At 38.4% G+C, this 25,308-nt stretch overlaps 1 protein-coding gene across 2 annotated transcripts; it reads left to right on the top strand.

Moving 5' to 3' along the window:
- The first annotated feature begins 904 nt into the window (after positions 1–904).
- LOC120424427 (eukaryotic peptide chain release factor subunit 1) lies at positions 905–24,928 on the top strand. 2 transcript variants are annotated; one of them, XR_008211969.1, is made up of 9 exons: positions 905–1,080; positions 7,881–8,141; positions 16,426–16,825; positions 16,887–17,132; positions 17,197–17,352; positions 17,416–17,613; positions 18,187–18,334; positions 18,568–19,652; positions 24,735–24,928. XR_008211969.1 is itself a non-coding variant. In XM_039588547.2 (8 exons), the coding sequence occupies exons 2-8, from the start codon at positions 8,056–8,058 to the stop codon at positions 24,815–24,817; spliced, it is 1,317 nt and encodes a 438-aa protein (XP_039444481.1). In that variant the 5' UTR covers positions 906–1,080; positions 7,881–8,055; the 3' UTR covers positions 24,818–24,928. The 2 variants fall into 2 exon arrangements, 1 of the variants encoding a protein (XP_039444481.1); XM_039588547.2 differs by lacking the exon at positions 18,568–19,652 and having other exon boundaries at positions 906–1,080.
- Positions 24,929–25,308: the final 380 nt, after the last annotated feature.

Genomic DNA, 25,308 nt, shown 5'->3' on the forward strand with positions numbered 1-25,308 from the left:
TCCCGTTACGCAAAGAAAGTAAATAAATCTTTTCCAGTTCCCCAAAGAGGAGCACGTCGAATTCAACGGCAATTTTTACTCAACTTTAAAGAAAGTTAACATTCCATAGGTCGCACGCCCTAAGGTGTCAGAATCGAAAGAAATGGCTGGCAAAAATTCAAATTTGTACCAATTAATTCACTTCAAATAGCAAAAAAGTTTGTTTTTCAATTTGTGGCAAAGAGTTGAAATAAAAAGGTGCGAAAAAATCAAATAGGCTAAACTGTGGCCTTTTTCTTTGTTTACTCTTTAAATCCAGTACGATGTTGTTTCTTCACGCCACATTTTAATTTCATGGGAAGCACAGGTTTAATATTGTTCAATCTAGATGACATTTCTATGTAACGCGAAAAAAAATAACAATAGTTTTAAATGGGCAAAAGAATAGTCAGTTCATGAAATGTATTGTTTTTTAAAATGAAAATGCTGATAAGTCAACATTCGGTGTACGATAGAAATAAATGCCTTTCAATTGAAAATATTTTAAACAATCTATTAATGCAATTTACAATTATTTGTGATATTGATTTAAATTTTTTTTAAATTTTTTTCAACTCAAATTACAATTCTTCTAATTTTCTCCTAATAAGAAAGGACTGGTTTAGGTTGACAGAAGCGGCCATGTTGAAAGTGGTTTAGTTTGACAATAGGTTTTTTTCTCTCTGTTTATCCCATCCCAGGTACCTAATTGGCTTGGTATTGGCCCTTACAAATAAAAACAGACAACATCTTTTGAAAGAAAATTTAACGCTAACCTTTTGCACGTAATGTCCTCGGTGCACGCCACAGTTTTAGATCACATTCGGCAGAGCTGTCATTTCGCGCTGTCAACCGCGGTCAGTCGCCTGCGTTCGGCCCTGGCCTCGCAGCCTTCATTCCTTTTTACACGAGCTCGTGCCGAGGCAGTTCCAAGTTCCGTGTGGTTCGCGTCCGAAAAGCCTGATGTATTCGCTAAAATCGTTCAAAAACCGCAGAAAATCTTGTTAAATCAACCGTCGCGACCCCCGGGTGACGCGTATCGTGCGTGAGCGTGAGTTAAAGGTGCGTAAGGTGGTGAAAAAGTGGCCTTCATTTCGTGGCGAATTCAGCAGCAGCAGCTCGGCTGGCGGATTTCTTTTTCGTCTTGGTTTTCTTCGTGCTGGTGGCAGAGGATTGCTGCGCTGTCGCGGGGCGATGACGATCATTGACATTTCCCCACACACCAACCAAACCGATGATGACAGGCTGTCAACTGCGGTCCGTTTTCTGGTCGCCGTTCGTTCGCTTTTTGGAAGTCGTCTCCTTGGTTTCATGTTCAAGCGGTTCAAGTCGGTCAGAGATCAGGTACCAAGGAAACAAGTGAAGCAGTTGCCAAAAAATCGAAGTTACGTTCGATTTACGTCAACGTCGAGAGTGAATGGAAAGGGATTAACGCGAAAATGATGCCGTTTCACTGCCATCGTGGTCGATTCTCTTTCTCTGCGTCTGAATGAGAAGTTCTCTCGTTCTCACTCTCTTTCTCGGATATTGAGATAAAAATTGCATTCAGAATGGATTATTAATGAGAGCGAGAACCCATACAGCTGCCAGTGTAAAGTGATTGGAAAATCCAGTTTGATTTTCGAAACCACAAGACATAAAGGGATGTAAACACTTTTACAATTTTTAAGATTTTTCTTAAACATCACAAGCTTTTACTTTGTATTTCGACGCCAACATTTCAATAAGCATCATGTACAAACCATGCGTTTTGAGAAAACCGCATTTGAATGTTGAGCATCCATTTTCAATTCCCATTTTAATATAAAAGCAAAATAAGATGTTCTAATAATAACAAACGATGAAAAACGTTGCTTTTATTGATGCTTGATCATCCAAATTCAATAAAACATCATTTCCGTAATTTTATTTGAGAAAAACAAACATAACTCCTTTTGAAATCACCAACGTCGCCCCGTAAAAAATTTGACAGTTCTCGACCTAACGAAACACCCTTCGAAATCGGGTAATCAAAAACAACCAACCAGTTAGCCGATTTAGTCGGGATTCGTCAGGAGTAAGATTTTTAGTCGCCCTACGATTAGACCGATTAAATTGGGTTGAGTCAGATTTTATTTTATTTACAGACTAAATCGGTTAAAAATCGGTTATTTTTGTAACCGATTTCGTCGGCCGATTTCGACAACCGATTTACCACCAGACGCTTATGTAAAGATTACACAGAAGTCTGTTGCCCGGTCGACCGATTCGTTGGCCAACGAATCGGCCGAAACCACCCGACTAGACCCGACTTAGTTATGCGAAAAGTCGGATTTTTTTTTACGGGGCGATATCACCCTGCTGTCATTGAGGGGGGCGCTTTGTTATGATTCGTTTTTCTTCGCCGAATGTACATGGCGCTTTGTTCATGTTGCTTTTTTTTTCGTCACGAGGTTCATGTAGTCTTTTGTTTGACAGGTTGACAGGGCTATATAAACAGGGACTGCTGATGGCAGAGATTTTGTTTATGTTACTTTATTTAAAATCATGATTAAACAGACTTAACTGAAGTAACTTTTGGTCATTTTTGGTGGAGAGATAGCTTATTAGGAGTACTTTCAGAATATGCAATAACCCAGAAAGTGTCAAAATGTACATGATGCCTTTTGAAATGTTACCGTCGATTTCAGAGATATCTTTGACGACACAAAAATATAAAAATTTAAATTACAAGCTATGGTTTCAACATTTAGATGAAAAACCAAGTGTTAACGAAATTTACTTTTTGCGGAAATGTACATCGGAATTTCACAAATAGAATTTTCAAATGATCTCAAACATGCTGAATATGTTTAAAATTCGAGCCAAACATTTCATTAGGGCACAAAACCAAAACGTAAACATTCGGGATTATTCCACTATTCCATTCATTAGTACACTCCCTACATGCCCTCCAAGAATCAGATTGATAACAAACAATTTCCTATTGAAAAAATCAAAAACACAAAAGGGCACATAACCATGTTCACTGCAAACCAAAAAAATTTTTTTTCAAATGTGCCCTTTTATTTTTCGTTAGGTTTTCGTACTTGAGGATCTTTTTGTGTTGTAAAGTTAACTTTTCATACATTTTAACACAAATTCACTTCAAAAAAAAGTTTGGTTTAGTTTTCACCAAGGATTTCTGCAGAGAAAAACTTAGTCAAAAAACAATATTTAATACGGTCCCGCGGCTGCTGTTCAGTACACTTTTGAAGAATTTTTATGTTTCACATACCTTATCTACACTATTCAATCACAAAACCCTAATGAAATGTTTGGCGCAAATTAACCTAATCCACCTAGATGTGGTTGATGCCTTGCTCACTTTTTACCAACAATGGGTAATATGAGTGGTTTGGACAAATATTTTAATTTTTTTTTTTTGGATCCAGAAAAATAAGTACACAGATACAGGGTTGTTACGGACGGCGCGGATCGCGCGGATGGCTCGGATAGCGCGGATCTGGCGCGGATTTGCTGGCTAATTTTGCTCATGCGCGGATTTCGCGCGGATGACAATTTTGAAAATGTTTGTTTGTATTTTCTTAGTACGAAACGTCGAAAAATGAAGATAAAGATTATGTAGAAATTATTTTTGAAATGTTTCTTGTCATTTCTTAACATCTCCGGCTCTGAATATTTAATTTCTTTTGAGTTTTGAGTAATGATTTTTAACCTTATTTATTTTTAATTTTATACTGGATTTATTCAATTTTTAATTTTGCAAATCAAATATTACAAACTTTTCCCTAAGATATAGACATTAGAATGTGAAACAAAAACTATTATTGGGGCTTGTTCTGGTGGGCGCCAAATATGAGCTTGATTGGACGTAACAGAAGCTGGCCTCCATTTTAGAATTTTGGAATGGAATTTAATCGGTAGAAAAAAAATACATACATATTATTTTTTTTTCGAAATTTCTAAAATCGCAATTTGAAAAATCTGAAATTTTGAAATTTAAAATTTTAGCATTCTTAAATTCAAAATACAAAAAAATGGGTAATCGAAAATTTGAAGATTAAAAAAAATCAAAATTAAAAAGTCTAAATTTAAAAACTAAAAAATATCAAATTCAAAATCATATAGAAATTTTTTTCTCAAATCTTAAATGATTTAAGTATTCTTAGGCTTATAAATTCTAAAATTCTAAAATGCTAAAATTCTAAAATTCTAAAATTCAAAAATTCTAAAACTCTAAAATTCTAAAATTCTAAAATTCTAAAATTTTAAAATTCTAAAATTCTAAAATTTTAAAATTCTAAAATTCTAAAATTCTAAAATTCTAAAATTCTAAAATTCTAAAATTCTAAAATTCTAAAAATCTAAAAATCTAAAATTCTAAAATTCTAAATTCTAAAATTCTAAAATTCTAGAATTCTAAAATTCTAAAATTGTATTGCGTTCATTCTTTTTGAGCCTTTAACCATAAAACGAGTTTTTTTTATCAAATACTTTCTGAATTAGTTTTTCTTCATTACAAAATAAAATTTCTGGCAGGCCAAGGATTGATACCTAAGAGCATGCAATTGAGGTTTTGCAGCGCGCCTGTGTTTCAAATGTAGGTGGCGCCAAAATGAGGTTACTTGCCAAAAATCGTATTCCTTTCTGCTGGATTAAAGAACAAAATCGCTTATTTCTCATGATTCCCTGCATCAATCTTAATGAAACTGGTTGCAAAAGACGAGAAAATTTTTTTGCTTTAAAATAATGAACATCAATTTTTGGGCGCGCAAAAATTTGTGAACTTTTTCTTCAAAAAACATGTTTCAGAACACGAAAAAATGAGTTTCCCGGTATATATCAATGAAATAAACAGTTATATAGTTGATAACAGATGTGTTAACGTATATTTAACAATTTTTATTGATTTTTGACAGACTTTGTTGCCAAATAGTTCAAATTACTATCTTTTACTAAATTTACAATTTTCTCATAGAAAAATCAAACAAATATTGGAAAGTTGTACACCAAATTGTTGGAAATAATTTTTCTCATCCGAATCCGGCATGAGTTTTATAAAAAAAATGATTTTGAAGGTAAAAACACATTTTTTCGAAAAATCATAGGTTTACGCTATTTGTTGATAGGTGGCGACATGTGTCTTTTAGCTTTGCTGCAAATTCTCTATGGCACTGACCTTGTTGCGTGCTCTTCGGTTGACGTCCACGTAAGGAACATCCTGGAAGGAGCGTAACTAACTACATCCGTAGTTCTGTTAGATCATCCGAATTATCTTGATCAGAACAGTATAGCTCTGGTTCCTTGCGAGTGTCCTATTTTCTTACCTCCACGTTGGCTTGGTTTTCATGATGACCTAGCTGGTGGCCTGTGGAAACGGATCGTAAACCTTTGACCACCGCGGGTCAGAGTCGAGACGGCTAAAAGAAAGGGGCGCAACAATGTGGGAAAGGGAAGTAATTTGTGATTGTAGACGGTATTGTTTTGATTCGCAGTATGTTGAGTCAACTGCTGTGGATGTACCTGAAACATCGCACAACGGGGTTTCTCTTCTCTTCATTCTCAGCTACCACCTATCTTCTGTTTATTTTGTTTCACTGATTTTCTAACGCGGCTTCTGTTTACTATCATCCATTTGATTTCGATTTTATTCATTTGATTATCTTATTTCTCAACGCTTTTCCACTATTTTCTATCAATTGATACTGCTGTAACAAACTTTGTTTTGTTTTTTTTTTTTCCTTAAAAATATACTTTTCCTTAATGTACTAGTAATATCAAGTCTATTTATCATTCGCCTAATCTTTTTTGATTTTATTGCGAATTTATTTATTTGAATAATTCTTTATCTTTCCTATAAATTATCATTACTATAATCTAAGCTTGTTTTGTATCTCTTTTTATTAACTATTGTCTAATTTTACATCTAATACATCTAGCTTCTCATTTTTATTCTTCAAAATACGCTCATCATTCTCTTACTATTGATACTTGATTTTTATAAAATAAATTATCTTTTACTGTCAATTGTTTTCAATCTTCACCCTTTTTTCAATCAAGTGAGGTTTGAGCCCTTACTCAATTTATGGAATGGTTAAAGGATTAACACAAATATTACTATTGTATTTTTGGTAAACTTTTATAACATGCTTAGGACCAAAAATTGTAACAAAACACCGCGACAAAAGAAATAGCAACAGATAAACAGACTCAACAATAGGGAAGATTTCAGGAGAAAACAATACACAGTAAATAACAATAAGTTTTTGAATTCAAACTAAAAATAAAACAGTTTTTGCTTTAATGAAAGTTGATAGGCACACTTTAAACGGTTAGGCGCTTATACTTACATCAAACCCTACGTAATGTACCACCCCCGGCCGAGTTAAAATGCGTAACCGGAAAAGAAGGTGTGCATGCCTGGCACGAACACTCAAAGCGTGTTCTAGCGTGCTGCTCGTACTGACTCAGAGCAAGGGTGAGATGTAGGTGTAAGGGCAGTGCGTGTTCGTCGGGAACCTAGTGCATAAGATCGGTCAAGGCCCGTTCTTACACTGAAAATTGCGAAATTGCGAATTGCGAATTGCGAATTACAAAATAAAATTTCTTAAATGTTGGTCGCGATATTTTTTTTATATGGCGTGGATTTTGCGCGGTTTCGGATTTTAGGTCGGCGTTGATTTGGCGCGGATTTTTTTTCGACTCTCCCGTAACAACCCTGCAGATATAACTTAAGTGGCCATAACTCAAGACAGGGTTGCTAGATCTTCAATGTTCTGGACTCGTTGGAAAGGACTCTCGATTACCTTACCAACAATGGGTCGGATGATGGATCCGGACATCGTTTACATGCATAAAGCATATAAATGAGATCCGGATTCCGGATACACTCAACCCCTGGTGGTTGGTCACTTTTTCGTACGCCAAGGCAATGCTGTAGAGCGAATAATTTGATTTTTTTTGAGCACATGTTTAGTGTGCATACTGTGGACGCAATCACACAGCTAATTCTACTAAATTTCTAATATTGCATAGCAAACCTTCTCATACCGTTAGTCCTTTCGCCCTCCCATATGTTTAGGGTGAGTTATGTGTCGACACGTTTTGCGCGTGCCATCGTCGGTCCGTCATCGACGATTTATGTTCTTCGGTCGAGATTAAACAGGAGTAAACTGAATACAGTCGCTAAAAAGAGAACGCCCAGAGAGGGAGAGAGTTTGTGAGAGAATGAGAGTTGTTTTGGAAGTGAGAGAGAGAGCAGGACGTTTCACGGTGTGCTTTGCGGAGGAAATCGAAGCAACCTGGAAGGATTCGACTGTGGTACAAGAAGTTGTGAGGTCCTCTAGCAAGGACACCCACCAACAGGCTCGCTTTACATTGCAGTGACACAAACCAAATCCTGTCTGACGTATGTTTTGATTGAAACCCCACGGTGTGGTATACTTCTGCGAATCCGTGAGATGATTAAGCGCTCCCTTTCGAGTATGCGCGCGCGGGGGGATTTTTGGCGAGGCCGAGGAGGTACAAGGTACGGTCTACGATGAATGGGTTCACCACTTGCGAGAGAGAGTGCCAGCCAACAGTGCTGCCGTGGACGGGTTGGTTGGTGGTCGTCATCGTCGTCGGACCGAAGTCGTCGTGTTGTGGTGTGGTGGTGGGGCGCGCGCTCCGTGCTCTCTTCTATCTATCTGTACTGCTGCTGCTGCTGCTGAACGCCATTTTTGCCACGAATTCCGATTTTTTTCCGTCCGATTTCCAATTATCTCGGGCGCGCGAGACTTGGACGGAGTTCGGACGGATGTAATCCTGACGCGCGGGTTGTAGATACGTACAAGTGTAACCTGTGGACACCTTTCCCTTCTTCCTTCCCTGTCGTGTAGATCCAGAGTCGTGTCTCGTGTGTGCGTGCGTGTGCAGAAGAAGAACGAGGAAGAACGAGGTCACCGCGGCAGCAGAACCAGTGTGTGTGTGCTTGAAAAAAAAAAGGAAATTGAAGACCAGAAGCAGCAGCTACAGTAATCACAGCCAGAAGTAAGCCAACCCAGCAGCAGCAAGATGTCTTTCGAGGAAACTTCCGCCGATCGCAATGTGGAGATCTGGAAGATCAAGAAGCTTATCAAGAGCTTGGAGATGGCCCGAGGGTGAGTACCGTAACGATAGCCTTAGTAGAAGTAGTTTCAAGGACTTCAAGTGCTCCTTATTTAAGCAGAGAAAGGGTTCAAGGGGCAGGGGAGAAAGTCTGTGCTTATGCAAGGTCTGTGATTCGGTTGTGAATGCAGCTGAACCACAATTCACTCCCCCTCATTGATGATGATAAAGAAGGTGCATCTCACCTTTCCCCCCTGCTCGCTGAGGAGGGAAGTGCACACTTTCTTCACATATTGCACATTTTGTGTATTGGTTGGCATCGGATTAAGCTTTCTTTTTCCCTGCTGAAACCAACCCTCAAACCCCCAACACGAAAGTCAGTCCGACTCTCTCACTGTATACAGAGGTAGAGGTTCTAAAGTACAAAACCTTGTGTGTTGTGTCGCTTCAGTCACGTTCTCCCTGCCTGAATCCCTCAAGTTCTTTCTCCCTCTCTCAAAATTTGTTTGCAACAAACACAGTCGCGCAACCACCCACTACAAACTCCATAGATTCCCACCAAGAGAGAGAGAGAGGGAGAGTCCTCGTGGTTGTCGTCGTCGTCGTCGAGTGACGTCCCACACCAGACGCCAACAGGAGCATGTCTGCCCACACCTCCCTCATTTCAATTGGGAGGGTGAATTTTCCTTTGTGTCGTCCTACTTTCCTTCGGGATGTGGACTGCGCGACGGTGTACTAAATGGCGATTCACATAGACTTGGCGACGGTGGTTACGATTTACGAATACCGTCTTCTGTGGGTGGGCTGACGTGGGTGCACCGACGATTCACGGAGTCGTGCTTCTCTAGTCTGCTTCCCAGATGTGGGAAGGAATCTCCTTTGTTTATCACCGTGGGTTGCAAATTTTGCGGAACTGGTGGCGAACGGTAGCGCATAGCCAGGAATCCTAGCCCAGGATGAATTTTAAGCGCACAGAGCTGACAGGGTTCCCAGAATGATTCAGTTTGTTTTAACCTTGGCTTGTTTGTAATTTTCAACTTTTATGTCCACAAATCTTGAAAACTTCCTTAATGTAGCTGTTAAAAAAAGGTTTGTAAATTGTACATAAGTGCTCACTTCAATAGACAGTGGGGAAATATACCCTTTCCAATCAAACACCTATCTTCGTCATATGGAGTGTTTGATGCTCGATTGAAGCTCCAAAAATACTATATAGGCTATAAACTTACCAGCAACAGTATCGCCTCGAGTAAGCACGCAAATGTATGCCACTTACTGGCCAAAAAGATCAAATTTAATGCACTTTTGATCAAAATTTCTATTTTGCGAGACCATTTCCCATCATTTTGTTGGCACACACAATGACACACGCGAGAAACCCTCAAACGCCTAATTAATATCGCCAAAATCAACTTTTCACTTTCGCTTACTTTTTCACGGTGCTTTCGATACAAAACTGCCCCCAACTTTTGGCAACATGTTCTTTTGCACATTAGTTGGTCACCCACTTGAAAAATAATCCCGAAACATGTAAATAATTAGCAAGTGCCATAGAGTTATCTACGCGCGCATGTATTGCATGTACGTACACGAAAAAGATTGAGGTTAAATTTTGTACCAGCCAGCAAACCAAATGGCGTGCTAGTGTGCGTGAGCGCGGGCTTAGATAACTCTATAAAAAAAAACAAACGCGCCAAGTTTTTTTTTGACGTTTCAATCTTGACGACTCATTCCAATTAGGTTTTACGCCGACTCGGTTTTTAGGTTAGAAATTTGACAGCTTGGCTGCACTGTTTACATTTTTTGCCCGTGTGTCTCAGTAAAAATGTGTGTGCGTGTGTGCTCGTGACGTCGCGCTGTAAAACCTAATTGAAGGCTGAAGAAAACCGAACGAGAAGCGAAGGCAAATAAAGAACAAAGGGTGGCCACCAACACCAACAGCAGCGCCGTTGGAGTGAGCCAGTGCTGCCAGGAAATTTTCACTATAAATGCTACTTTTCGTGAGTGTTTGCTTAAAATTTCAATTTTGGCAGCGCTAAGCAGACCCAAAAGAACGCTGGAAGTAAAAAAAACTAAGCTGAAAATAGAAAAATGGATATTGCCCAATGCATTTTCGTTTGATTAGAATACATTTTGGAAATATTTTTTTTCAGATGCTTGTAAAAGGAATAGAATAACTTTTAGGAAAAGTGAAAAAAAAAACAGAAATGTTCACAGAAATGTACTGCCGCTCGAAGCAAGTCCGTCCCATATGTATTTTTATCGATTTTAAGATAAACCCGACAAAAGTCTTGTTTTAACACCTACTTCAAGCCTATTAAATAAAAAAGTCATGTTTGTTCTAGAAATTCCAAAATAAAAATGACTTGTGTGCTGTCCCATATGCAAAATAAAGGCAAGTCAGTTCTTGTTTAGAAATGTCTCACAAATCGATAAAAAATGTGTATTTTTTTTTAAGGGACCATCCATAAACCACGTGGACACTTTAGGGGGGGGGGGGGGGGGGTATGGCGATTGTCCACGCTCCATACAAAAAAGATTTTTTTTGTATGGACAATTGTCCACGAGGGGGGGGGGGGGGGGTTGATATTACCAAAAAAAGTGTCCACGTGGTTTATGGATGGTCCCTAAACAACTCACAGATTATGTCTCTAAGAGCCTGTTGAACTTAAAAAATACTGTAGTTGTTGATATTTAATTAATATTCATAGATTTTTAAGAGTAATACTTGATACCCATTCTGCCTTTTTTCCTCATGCAAGTGACAACCACGGTTAGAATATAAACTACATACCATTGTAACAATTTAAGAAAAAAATCAGTTATGTTCCTTATTGGTTGGTTGGTCCTGGTTCTGGATGAGGTTTATCTTCCAACGCAGATTTTAAGGGTCCATATGCTGAGACGTGCATTCATATATCTCCTCTCACGGCAGCGAAAGAAATTGACTGTCTTGTCCCGGGTAAAGTTTCATACTCAGGAATTTTACTAAAACTATTCGTCAAATAAGATTAACCTGAAATCAACATACTTTTAGATATTTAATATAAAATATTTCAAAAATTACCACAACAAACCAACAAATGACAGGTGAGATTCGATCGTAGCAATCGGTGCGCGCGGGCGCGATAAGTTTTTGCTGCGTCAAGTTTTTGCGTTTTTCTTCAATTTTAAGATTTCGGTGGAATTTCACGGTTATTTTTAGTTTCAAACCGAGTGTTACAAAGAAAGGGTTATTTTGTGAGAGTGGTGTCCTAAACGTGTGAGTCGGTGGTTTTTAGAGTCAAAACGGAGGTTTTGGCATCTTTTCCGGGAGCATCGCCGAGCCCTGTTTTGCGACAAGATGGTCGTTTCTGCTGGTTTAAAAAGTCATTCTGAGGGTTTGTGAATGATCCGGAACTCGTTGTGCGTCAGGTGAAATTGAAGAAAGTTGCTTCATCCGCGCCGTGAGTGGAAATCCCAAACCTCCGGCCATTTTGTCGTCGTGTTCGAGACAAGATCATCAATCGGGTGAATGCCGGGTGAAGACTGATCGATCGAATCTCTAAGAAGACCCACCGGAAGCTGTCCAACATGCCAAAACTGATTGGTGCTGCCTGAAAAACAACACGAGAAACGGCGGGAACAGTGCCAGGAACAGAAGAGCAACTCAAGAATGAAGCTTTCGTGGATATTCAAAGATGGACTTGAAAAAACTTGGACTGCAAGAATAAAATGCCCATCTGGATGCGAAGAATTCGTAATTTGGTGAGAGCTTTCCTTTTTATTACAAAAGAACACTTTCATTTACACACACATATTGACAATTCATTAAAGACAACCAAGCCAACCTTATTATATACGCGGTAGGGTGTTCCCTTGGTCGTTCGCTGTGAGTTGTGGATTGCCTGCTTCTCTAATGAAGGTTCGACTAGGGGGGCATGCTTATTAATTTCTCGTCGCTCCATACCCTCAGTGACGTGATGGGAGCAAGGGCGTCTATGCGAAGTGTCCCTACACCCGCTACAAATTTCCGGCGCTTGGGAAGGGAAGCGGGAAACCATTTTGATCTATGCGCCGGTATTTGTAGCAATAAAATTCGTGCAAAAAAACTTATGCACGTGGGTGTACAGATTACGGAGTAAAAGATGATCGAATTGTTCACCTAGCGCTCACATGTGTTCCAGGACCAAGTTGCCTGCGGGTATGGGGATCATACATACATACATACAACAAACCAACAAATGACAGGTAAATTTCTGTTGTAAATGTTTAAGCCTACCTTGATAACCTGACAGACTTGCCTTTATTGGTGGACAAATAAAGTCAGGTCAGTCCCAGCACGAAAATTTACCAAATTAACCTGTAAATTTTAGCTTTTTAAAGTTAAATTTGGGGTAGGTGTATTTTTTGAACCAGTATTGAATTAATTGTTGAAAACACTATTGAAAATGTGTTGATTAAAAATGTAAAAAAAGGTGAAACATTGTTTAAACTTTGCATGGCGTTATCGCAGCACTCACTTTTTACATATGGGACGGACTAGATTCGAGCGGCAGTGTACCAAGTACACAAATTTCAAGGAACACTCCAGTTTATCCAGCATCATTCAAAAACGACCGTTATTAGGCTTAAAATGGGTATATTTCCCCTATATGCACATTTTAAAACAAAAAAATATATATATATATTTTTCGAGTTAAACGCCTTTGGCACATAAAGCCGAAATTTATTGGTGTTAGAAAGTTAGATTAGAATACAGGCCAATCTCGATTACACCCAAACCCCGATGGTTTGACACCAACTGGTAAAACATTCAATATTGCGCCTTTTTGAAATGTTAGTCTTGATTTAAAAAAAAATAAAATATTTTTTTCGGAATGATCGGAAAATTTCACGAATGTTTCATATTTTAACATTAAAAATCGGACAATTCGACGGTAACATTTCAAAAGGCATCATGTACATTTTGACACTTTCTGGGTTATTGTATATTCTGAAAGTACTTCTAATAAGCTACCTCTCCACCAAAAATGAGAAAAAGTTACTTCAGTAAAGTCTGTTTAATCTTGATTTTAAATAAAGTAACATAAACAAAATCTCTGCCATCAGCAGTCCCTGTTTATATAGCCCTGTCAACCTGTCAAACAAAAGGCTACATAAACCTCGTGACGAAAAAAAAGCAACATGAAAAAAGCGCCATGTACATTCGGCGAAGAAAAACGAATCATACAAAGCGCCCCCCCTCAGTGACAGCAGGGTGATATCGACGTTGGTGATTTCAAAAGAAGTTATGTTTGTTTTTCTCAAATAAAATTACGGAAATAATGTTTTATTGAATATGGATGATCATGTATCAACAAAAGCAACGTTTTTCATCGTTTGTTATCATTAGAACATCTTATTTTGCTTTTAGCAGGCCAAGGGTGCATGATACTGATGATACTCGTCGGTTGACACACCTAGGCGAGGAACATCCCGGGAGAGCCCAACTACATCCGTAGTGCTGTTTGGACAAAACAGCATGGCTCTGGTTCCTTGCAAGTGTCCTATTTTCTTACCTCCACGTTGGCTTGGTTTAGTCATCATGATGACAAGGTGTAACCTAGCTGGTGGCCTGTGGAAACGACTCGTAAACCTTTGACCAGCGAGGGTCAGAGTAGAGACGGCTAGAAGAAAGGGGCGCGACAATGTGGGAAAGGGAAGTAATTTGTGATTGTAGACGGTATTGTTTTGATTCGCAGTATGTTGAGTCAACTGCTGTGGATGTACCTGAAACATCGCACAACGGGGTTTCTCTTCTCTTCATTCTCAGCTACCACCTATCTCCTATTTTTATTTATCTCTCAAAGCTTTTCCACTCTTTTCTATCAATTGATACTGCTGTAACAAACTTTGTTTTCTTTTTTTCCTTAAAAATATACTTTTCCTTAATGTAGTAGTAAAATCAAGTCTATTTATCATTCGCCTAATCTTTTTTTTTTTTGATTTTATTGCGAATTTATTTATTTGAATAATTCTTTATCTGTCCTATAAATTATCATTACTATAATCTAAGCTTGTTTTGTATCTCTATTTATTAACTATTGTCAAATTTTACATCTAAAACATCTAGCTTCTCATTTTTATTCTTCAAAATACGCTCATCATTCTCTTACTATTGATACCTGATTTTTATAAAATTAATTCTCTTTTACTGTCTATTGTTTTTAATCTTCACCCTTTTTTCAAACAAGTGAGGTTTGAGCCCTTACTCAATTTATGGAATGGTTAAAGGATTAACACAAATATTACTATTGTACTTTTGGTAAAATTTTATAACATGCTTAGGATCAAAAATTGTAACAAAACACCGCGACAAAAGAAATAGCAACAGATAAACACTACTCAACAATAGGGAAGATTTCAGGAGAAAACAATACACAGTAAATAACAATAAGTTTTTGAATTCAAACTAAAAATAAAACAGTGTTTGCTTTAATGAAAGTTAATAGGCACACTATAGATGGTTAGGCGCTTATACTTACATCAAACCCTACGTAATGTACCACCCCCGGCCGAGTTAAAATGCGTAACCGGAAAAGAAGGTGTGCATGCCTGGCACGAACACTCAAAGCGTGTTCTAGCGTGTTGCTCGTACTGACTCAGAGCAAGTGTGAGATGTAGGTGTAAGGGCAGTGCGTGTTCGTCGGGAACCTGGTGCATCTTACACTGAAAATTGCGAATTGCGAATTGCGAACATCTTATTTTGCTTTTATATAAAAATGGTAATTGAAAATGGATGCTCAACATTCAAATGCGTTTTTCTCAAAACGCATGGTTTGTACATGATGCTTTTTGAAATGTTGGCATCGAATTAGTTGCTGAGATATCAACGTTAGAAAATGATGGGATGTTTGGGTGAGACTTTGAAAACATCAATTTTCCTGCTTTTTAAACTCTTGCATGGCAATATCTCAGCAACTATAGGTCGTATCAACAAAGTTCAAAAAAGCAAAATATAGAGAATTTTCTCAGCTTTTCAAAAATATTTTTTTTTCAAAAGTGGGCAAACATGTGCACTAATTTAAAAAAAAAGGAAAACTGCGACTATTTTCAAAAAAGTTACCTAAAAATTGCTATAACTTGAAAACGGTGCACTTTATGAAAATTTCACTAAAGTACTTTTTGATTGCAAATTTGATTTTACATCGAAAAATGAAGTTGAAAATTTTTTGCGACCAATATTTCGATTTTTTGAAAAAAATAGTGTTGATTCAAAAATTCATAACTCGGTCAAAGATTTTTTGCACAACCTGGAAATTTCTGAAAAGTTGGCATTTTATGTCCCCTAAAACATATAAAAAAATAAAAATAGTGTTTTTTTTTTAAACCACCAATTTGTTTTTACCGTGTATAATTTTTTTTCAGTGTAGTCCGTATCCATACCTACAACTTTCCCGAAGGCACCAAATCGATCAAAAAATTTCTTCAAAAGATACAGATTTTTGAATTTTCATACATCATTTTTGTATGGACAGCTGCCAAATTTGTATGGAAAATTATATGGACAAACTAATGATGCAAAAGTTTCAGCCGGATTAAAAAATACAAAAAAAATCGAATGACCGAAATCTCAGAGAATTGCCCAGCGTAAAATTGTCTTTACTAACAATATTCAGTGTATTTTAAATCAGGTATTAGCCTATCACAAACAAACAAACCAACTTACTTGCAATTTTTGACAGTTGTTTGCAGAAACTTCAGCCTGCATTCATTTGGCTTTGTTTTCCAGTTTTCCGCGAACAAGTTGCATGTTTCGCAAACTTTCCACGCAAAAAAGTACGTGTTTGTTTGTTTGCCATAGTCTAATACCTCCTTGATGGTCACATCGTAATGGCGATCATGACATACGCTGTGTATGAACATCAGGGTGACAAAAAAGAAGATTTTAGGGTCGTTCCCGAGCTCGATTCCTTAGGCAAAATTAAGCATCTGTGTCAATTTTGAGCCAAATTGTGTAAGTTTTAGTGGCCGCTATAAACCGTTAAAGTTGATAAAAACAAATCAGTCCTACAAAAACGTCATTTTTAAATCGCTGATAACGCTCTTGGACATGATTGTAGAGCGCAAACAAACTGGCACTTTTTTGCGTTTGACAGTTTGCCGAACGAAGCCAAATGTATGCAAACTGACGTTTCTGCAAACAAACAGAGCAGTCAAACTGTCAAAAAGTTTGTTTGTTTGTTTATACGTCCTTTACCTTTTGCTACTATAAGGAAATATTGAAAAGCCACTTGAAGACATTTTTAGAAATTTTCGTATGGATTAAAAGAAAATCGTATTAATTTTGGTTTATTGCTTTCCTCCCGTTTCCAGAAATGGCACCAGCATGATTTCGCTGATCATCCCGCCGAAGGACCAGATCAGCCGGGTGAGCAAGATGCTGGCGGACGAGTTCGGCACGGCGTCCAACATCAAGTCCCGCGTGAACCGTCTGTCCGTGCTCGGTGCCATCACCTCGGTCCAGCACCGGCTCAAACTATACACCAAAGTGCCTCCGAATGGACTCGTGATCTACTGCGGTACGATCGTCACCGAAGAGGGCAAAGAGAAGAAGGTCAACATTGACTTTGAACCGTTCAAACCGATCAATACCTCTTTATACTTATGCGATAATAAATTCCACACCGAAGCGCTGACGGCCCTGCTCGCGGACGACAATAAGTTCGGTTTCATCGTGATGGACGGTAACGGTGCGCTGTTCGGTACACTTCAGGTGAGTTTGCGGATTTGCGGAATTGGAGGTCAATATGTTAACGGAAATTCTCCAATTGCAGGGCAACACCCGCGAGGTTCTGCACAAATTCACCGTGGACCTGCCGAAGAAGCACGGCCGTGGTGGTCAGTCCGCGTTGCGTTTCGCGCGTCTGCGTATGGAGAAGCGTCACAACTACGTGCGCAAGGTCGCCGAGGTGGCCACCCAGCTGTTCATCACCAACGACAAGCCAAACATTGCCGGCCTCATCCTGGCCGGTAGTGCCGACTTCAAGACCGAGCTCAGCCAGTCGGACATGTTCGATCCGGTGAGTTATTCCCCTGCCGGGAGGTTGTTGTTGTATTCGGAGTGATGACTCTCGTTTCTTTCAGCGATTGCAATCGAAAGTGATCAAACTGGTGGACGTGTCGTACGGCGGGGAGAACGGTTTTAACCAGGCCATCGAGCTGGCAGCTGAATCACTGCAGAACGTAAAGTTCATCCAGGAGAAGAAACTGATTGGGCGATACTTTGACGAAATTTCACAGGTGAGTTTGGTTGAGTTTTGCGCACTCCGTAGTATGGTATGAATCTATGGTTTCATCCCGCAGGACACCGGCAAGTACTGCTTCGGCGTGGAGGACACGCTCAAGGCGCTGGAACTGGGCTCGGTCGAGACGCTGATCTGCTGGGAGAACTTGGACATTCAACGCTACGTGCTCAAGAACCACGTCAGTGCGACGTCCACAACAGTATTGCACCTGACCCCGGAGCAGGAGAAGGACAAGTCGCACTTCACTGACAAGGAGGTACGCAGGGTTTGCGGGGCGATCAAGGCGGACATTTCAAAAGGCTGAAGGCTGGGATTCGTTGGAGAGCAGCAGTGCAGCGATGAGTAATCAGTATCTTTGGTCTACGACTACCTTTAAATATAGCCTCTATTCCTGGCAAGGACGAGAAGCAACGAGATCCTTGTCTCGCTACTCAAGCTGGTGGCTTAACCTGTGCGCTGTTCAACATAAGCCTAGTGAGTGATGAGTAATCAGTATCTTCGGTCTACGACTATCTTAAATTAAGCCTCAATCCTCAAAAGGACTGAGACACCAATGCCAATGTCGATGACATCGTTATCGACTGAAACCGTCTAAATACCGACCCTGAGTGATGAGTAGTCAAATAAACAGGATTGAGTTAGATGAACCTTCGACCCTCCATGGAAGGTGCACAAGCATCTGTGCAACGCTGCTGCCAGGACGGTGACGACCAGTAAGATGATCGTCACTCTGATGAACCAACTTCAGCCTTTTGAAATGAAGCCTCGTGACTCTCATTTCTCACCGAAACATGCGTTCTAAACTCCCCATTCCTCCCTCCACTTGCAGAGTGGCGTCGAGATGGAACTGGTCGAATCTCAACCGCTGCTGGAATGGCTCGCCAACAACTACAAGAGCTTCGGTGCTACTTTGGAAATTATCACTGACAAGTCCCAGGAGGGCAGCCAGTTTGTGCGAGGATTTGGTGGAATTGGAGGTACGTTTTTATTTCTGGCCACTATTTCCTAACCTAACACACACTCGTTGTGCTAAGTGGTGCAAAATTTCGCGCGTGGCGACCGGTTTCCAATATCGCTAGTTGAGTGACTAAACGCTAATCTGTAATTCTCTCTATTCCCAAATGCTAACCCAAAACTAATCACAACTCGCTACTAATAACCTATTCTTCTGTGCGCGGGTTTGTATGTGTTTGCGTGTGCGTGTGCGCAGGAATTCTCCGCTACAAAGTCGACTTCCAGTCGCTCCAGGCCGACGAGCCGCTGGACGACGTTGACCTTGACGATTACTAAATCAATTACGATTCCGACAAACACTTTCTTGTACTCTTTGAGGGACTACACGACGCGAGAAGCAGACACAACTTTCTAGGTACTCTTTCCAAACTTGTAATCAGCCGAAATGGTCGCGTTCCAAAAGCCGATAAACTACTTAGAGAAACCAAACTGAGCAGAAAATTTATAAAAAAAAACACCAGATTACGCGGAAAAAAAGTTAGTTTTGTGCAACCAATTTCTCTCCAATAAGAACAAACAAAATACGAAAGCCACATTCGATTCGATTTTAATAAAGGTAAACAAGCAAAAATCCGGATAGCAAACATCAAACACACAAAACACACCCACAACACAACTTACAAACATATATGAAATTAGTTAATATAATCAGTAAATTCTATGCGGGCAAAAACTGATAACATGTGTTGAAAAACAGAAGTCGGTTCCGAGCCTACCGTGAGCAGCGTGTATTTAGGTAAAAAGCGAACAAACCAAAAAAAAAACATAAAGAAAAACTATTTATATAAATATTGGCGGGCATCTTCCGGGAGAGGCTCACACCACTTCCGGCGGAGCGCCTCGTTTTATGCTGATATATCATTCAAGAAACAAACTAACAAACAAACAAAAAAATACCGTGTATAATAACAATTGCAACTCGAATTCGTCTCCAAACCGCGTAACATTTGAACAATGAATAGTTGAGAGGGCGCGCGCGCGAGTCACACTTTGAAGGAAGGTTGCCCTGCGGAAGATTCGTTTTCTTTGCCAGCGAATTTAGGTGTACTTGTACCGAAGTGTGCGGAGAGAAGCTTCCGTGAAACATTTAGAACTTAGTACCAGATACAGGAAATAATAGACGAGTAACGAGAGGGGAGGAAATTTAGAAACAACACACTTAAAACTCACAAATTCTTTCACGAATCACACAAATGACACACGGTTGACTTTTTTCAATACATTCGAACGTTGAGGCACCCCTGCACGCACATCGCTACTGATGGTTTTGATAGGAATAAGGTAACGGCTCTGCGTGTTTTTAGTACATTTTTTAAATGCATTAAGCACTTTTAATTTGAAATGTTTTTTTTTTCAGTTTGTAGAACCTTTTATTTGAAAAAATCCCCTGAAAATTATAAATTTTATATGAATAGTTTTAGATTTCTGTTTAGCATCTTTAATTTTTTAAAAAAATATTTAAAAATAACTCACTATCACCACCAACAGATATAACTTAAAAAAAGGTTTTTTTAGCCGTCGATTTTCAGTAATGTCACATTTTCATAAGTTCATAAAAATATTGTTTCCGACACGATAATCCGAAGGTTTGTATGGGACTTCGAATAATCGAATCATGAAAAATCAAATTCGAGTTCAACGCCTCCATTTTAGTCAAATTTGAATAGTTGGTAGCCTATTGAGCAGTTCCAGCCCAAAACAAGATTTTTCAGGTTGTTATTACTCGACCCTTATTTTTCTAATTTATCGAAAATTCCATTTTCTTACGGTTTGGTTTGCACGGTGCGCTACTTCCATCTAAATATTTCCAAAAGTGAAATTCTCATTGAAAATTTAATGCTCTACAACTTTGTAGAAAATACCAAAGCTGTAAAACTTGAGATTGAAAAGTTATTAGCAATTCAAAAAGTCATTTTGCATAAAAAAAAACAATTTTTCACCAACTTTAGGTGTCAATGGGTTAACCTCAACCAATTTCGCTCAAAATTTGCAAAGATACATAAAATTACCCAAAACACCGTTTTTCGCTTGTGGAGCAGGGGATTTTTTTTTTCTGGGCACCCTATTGTACATGGGTCTTTTTTATATAATCTATGCATACAAAAATATGTCAAACAAATATAAAATAAAGTTTGTAAACTATTACAATATTTTTGCGTCAAAAACACAAGCTGAATGAAGATTTTAATGATAATAAACATGGCCAGATTTTTTTCTGGAAGTGGTCCGGAAAAGAGCCTGCAAGCTGATTAGGGTGGTCCAAATCCAGGCTTTCTCGGGGCAACCCTCTGAAATCAAAGATTGACCCAACACTAGGCTAAATTCCAAATTTGAGCTCATTCTGAACACGGAAACCCTTCCCTCTAATCGCTTGAAAGTTGTATAGGAAAAATCGTCAACATGAATGGGGATTATTCTCTACCAACTAACACGAAATCGGGAAAAGTTGTCCCGACCCCTCTTCAATTTGCGTGAAACTTTGTTCTAAGGGGTAACTTTTGTCCCTAATCACGAATCCGAGGTCCGTTTTTTGATATCTTGTGATGGAGGGGCGATACGGCCCCTTTAATGTTTTAACATGCGAAAAAGAGGTGTTTTTCAATAATTTGCCGCCTGAAACGGTGATGAGATAGAAATTTGATGTCAAAGGGACTTTTATGTAAAATTAGACGTCCGATGTGATGCCGTGTCTGTCGCGGGTGACGATGAACGGCCATGATCGACGACGACCAACTTTTTCAAAACTTTTTTTTTCGTAAAATCGCGATTACTCGTGATGTTTATAAGCAAACCCCTTATGTAAATATATCATTTTTTTGTAATTGTCTGATCTAAAACTTTGTACAACATTATTACACTCCTAAAAATTACCCTGCAAAGTTAGAAAAAACACGAAACTTTAAAATGATTTTTTTTTTTTGCAATTCCGTCGTGAAAATACTTACTTTTCCTGTCATTCTTGAACGACGAAATAGCCTACGTTTCTGTACCAAAAACAACAGAATCGAATAGCAACACTTTTCAAAATAAATGCTGAAAAGTTCTACTTTTCAGCACTCAAATGGGTGCTGAAAAGTTGAACTTTTTAGCACTTGTTTCGAAAAGTAACACTTTTCAACATTTTTTTTTTTGATTTAAACGATTTATTGACAAAATACATGAAAATTTGACATAAAATTTCACTCAGTGTGTGTTTTTTTGGAATTGCAATAAATGTTGCATGGAACTCGTTGCAAAACTTGATTTTTTCAGCACTCTTCGTATTTATACAACTCGGTGAACCTCGTTGGATAAATGTATGACTCGTGCTGAAAAAATCCTCTTTTTGCAACTTGTTGCATAAACTACTAGTTCTAAATGAAAAAAATGGCCCTTCTGAGTCAATTTAGATTTGAAGCATTTCTCGGTGGTCGTGAGATCGATTTTATTTTTATTAATGTTTATAAATAATGAAATTTAGTCCGATAGATTAGTCCGATTAGCAACGCGTCGGGTCAGTTTTGTGTTGCGCGTCCGTCGCCGAGTTTGATAAGTGATATAGCCGTTTTTCCTTGTATTATTTCTACGATTTGAAAATATGTGTTTTGTAGGTTCGCTATACGCTTGCGCGAGGTATAAATTTTAAATTTGAAAAGACGTTTTCCGTAAAACGCATGAAAAAACTATCAGCATTATAGCTCGGAGAGCACGATAACGAGTATTTATCCTACGCGGTTGTTTAGCCCTTCTTGTAGTTTCGTAACTCATCAGTTATCCGTCGCTAATCTTATAATTATTCAAAAGTTGAAATCGTCTATGATCCATTCGAATTAAACACTTTACGTAGAGTTTAATATTTTACCTGTTAAATACATTCTTTGTGGTTTTATCTTTCCACAGCCGGCTGTCTATGATAATCCATCTAAACGTAAATAAATCACAAATAAACGGATATAGTCTCAACAGCAGCATCCGATTGTTTGCCTTGGGAATAATACATCAACCCATTAAACAAAACTTATCGATTATTTGGGTCACATCATCATCTTCTATGATGAATCCTGACCATTACCCTTCCCTACTAACAAAATCCCAAGTAGAAGTAGTTTTCCGGCACACGCGGGGGTGTGGATATCGTATAGAACCCACCCTTGGTAGCAGCCTGTGCTAATTAACATTCCCGTCCCATCCCCTCGAGATCTATAAACTGACATGGCGGGCGCCGTTGGTGGCCAATGACTATTACCTATCTACAGCAACTCTAGTTTTGATGATCTTGATGTTTTATCTTTTCAACGCATTCATGCATGCTGTTGATTAGGGAAACATCACTAGATCGTTGAAGCGTATGATCGCTTGTGCTGATAGGATATTACGGTCCTGTTCAGCAACGGAGAAGGACAACCATGGGTGGTCTCTCATGCTCATGCTCATGCTCATGCTCTTCTGAGTCAATGTAGATTTGAAAAGAACATTAATTTTCCCATAAAATGACATGTTCCAAAAAATTTTACTGTCCAGTAACGGAAAATGGCAGAGTTTTTAAGCTTTTTTAGTGTTTTTTCGATGAAAAATACGTTCTTTCGGAATTCTTAGTACGCCATCAAATCGGGCGTCTAATTTTACATAAAAGTTCCTTTGACATCAAATTTCTATCTCATCACCGTTTCCGGCTGCAAATTATTGAAAAACATCTCTTTTTTCCAAGCTTTTTTCGCATGTTCAAAAATGGAAGGGGTCGTACCACTCCTCCGTCACGAGATATCAAAAAATGGACCTCGGATTCGTGATCAGGGACAAAAGTTACCCCTTAGGACAAAGTTTCACGCAAATCGAAGAGGGGTCGGGGCAACTGCTGTGTGAGTTGGCGGAAAATTACCCATGGAGAAAAGCAACTGTTTCAGTTTTTTACCTGTGGAGGGCGCAATATAGTCGTCCAATCTTTATCAATTCTCAGATATATATCTGGAGTTTTTTTTTTTGAAAAGATCCAATAAACCAAGTTTCCAGTTTTTGCTTTTTGAGTGTTTTTGAAACCGCCTCAAGTCAGGGGTATTAAAAAACACCCAAAAACAAAAACTAAAAATTTGGTTTATTGGACCTTTTCAAAAAAAAAACTCCAGATATGACCTTCGTTAAACTTTGAACAACTTTCCCGAAGACACCATATTTTTAAGGTGAAGCTGTTGATAATTTTTAAAGAAAATTGATCATCACTATAAAATACTCTGTATAAATTTCATTTCAACGAATATCTGCACCAAAATGAATCAGCAAGTGCCGGTTGTTGCCTTCTTGAAGCCACATAAAGAATTTTTGATCTAATTCAATTATGCTTAAAAATTTATAAAATTTTGTGGTACAATCATTGACGCCCAAGTTCGCAATCATTGATTAATGACGATTTCCATAACTTTACAAGGAATGACATAATCGTTACCAAAAGGAATCAACATGTGTAGGGCACAATTCTAAACATTTTGTTGAAGGAATTTTGTCAAAATATTGAAAGCGACGCAAAATTTATATCATTGAACGAAAAATCATGACAATGATGGAAGTCTTCACGTTAAGATTGTTGATAAGTTATTAGCTTTCGAAAGGGATCGTTTTATATGGTATCTTCGGGAAAGTTGTTCAAAATTTAATGAAGGTCATATACATCTGAGAATTGATAAAGATTGGACGACTATATTGCGACCTCCACAGGTAAAAAACAGAAACAGTTGCTTTTCCCATGCATGTTGACGATTTTTCCCATGCAAAACTTCAAGCGATTAGAGGGAGGGTTTCCCATGGTCAGAATGAGCTCAAATTTGGAATTTAGCCTAGTGATGGGCCAATCATGGTATGGTATGTATAGGTATCTAAATAGAGTCCAGACTCGATTATCCGAATGTTTTGGAAAAATCTCACTTACGATTCGAAAAAAAAACAATTATGATTCGATTATCCAACCATACTTTTTTTTTTCTTTTTCTTTAGCATGATACTTAAACTATGCTAAAGTTTTTTAAATTCAAGATGGCGGCGAAAGTGTTAAAAAAAAGAATTCAAAAAGCGTTTTCGATAAACTTTTAGGAAAATTGCTATTTAAAATCTGGTTTTCGCGCCAACTTTTATTAGACAGCTGGAAAATCCGCCTTACCTTACCTAGTCTATATGTGTTGCGTTGGAATAATGAAAATTAAACAGTGAACTATTTGTTGTTATGTTACCCGCAGACATTTTAAGTTATCTTATGTTATAAATGTTTTTCCATCAGTTAGTAGTACCGTTATCAATGGTTTGTTTTTCCATTGCTTTATTTTAACATTAAAAGTAGTTCTCTAATCATCGTTACAAAGGGGTTCCTAATAATCTCATCTTCTTTCTCTCCCACAGGTTGTTTGCGCTACAAGGTCGATTTCCAAAGTATGCAACTAGATGAATTGGACAACGATGCTTTCGATTTAGAGGATTATTAAAATATTTTTTTTTATGTTTATGAAAGTATCAGTTATACAACAAACACACACACAGGTTAAAAAATATACAACAACAAAAGAGAAAAGACACTTCGGTGTGGAGCAAAATCATCCAGCTTTGTTTTGTTTTTTGTTATTTGTGTGATGTAGAAGAAAAGAAACGAAGAAGACAACATTTTCTGGCGCCCCCCTCTAGCTCGAAACGATCGCCGGCCACCCAAGTCCGCCTTTTAGTCAGCAGTGGATCGTTTTTGTCGAGCAGTTTTTTGACTAACCTAGAGAATAAAGTGAAGAAAGTAGTGCACGTCCGTCGTCCAGCGCAATAGAAGAAGTTAGGGAGAAAAATAGATCGCGGCTCCGTTTGACAATTCCTATCCCCTCAAACACGGTGAAACACTTTTTAATTCGGTCCTACATAAAGTAAGGAATGTCACTACAAGTTTAAGTTAGTAAGAGAAAAGTTATTCTGAGAAAGCAAATCGTGATCACGC

The sequence above is a fragment of the Culex pipiens genome, chromosome 2, assembly GCF_016801865.2.
Source record: "Culex pipiens pallens isolate TS chromosome 2, TS_CPP_V2, whole genome shotgun sequence".
In the NCBI taxonomy this organism is placed as follows: domain Eukaryota; kingdom Metazoa; phylum Arthropoda; class Insecta; order Diptera; family Culicidae; genus Culex; species Culex pipiens.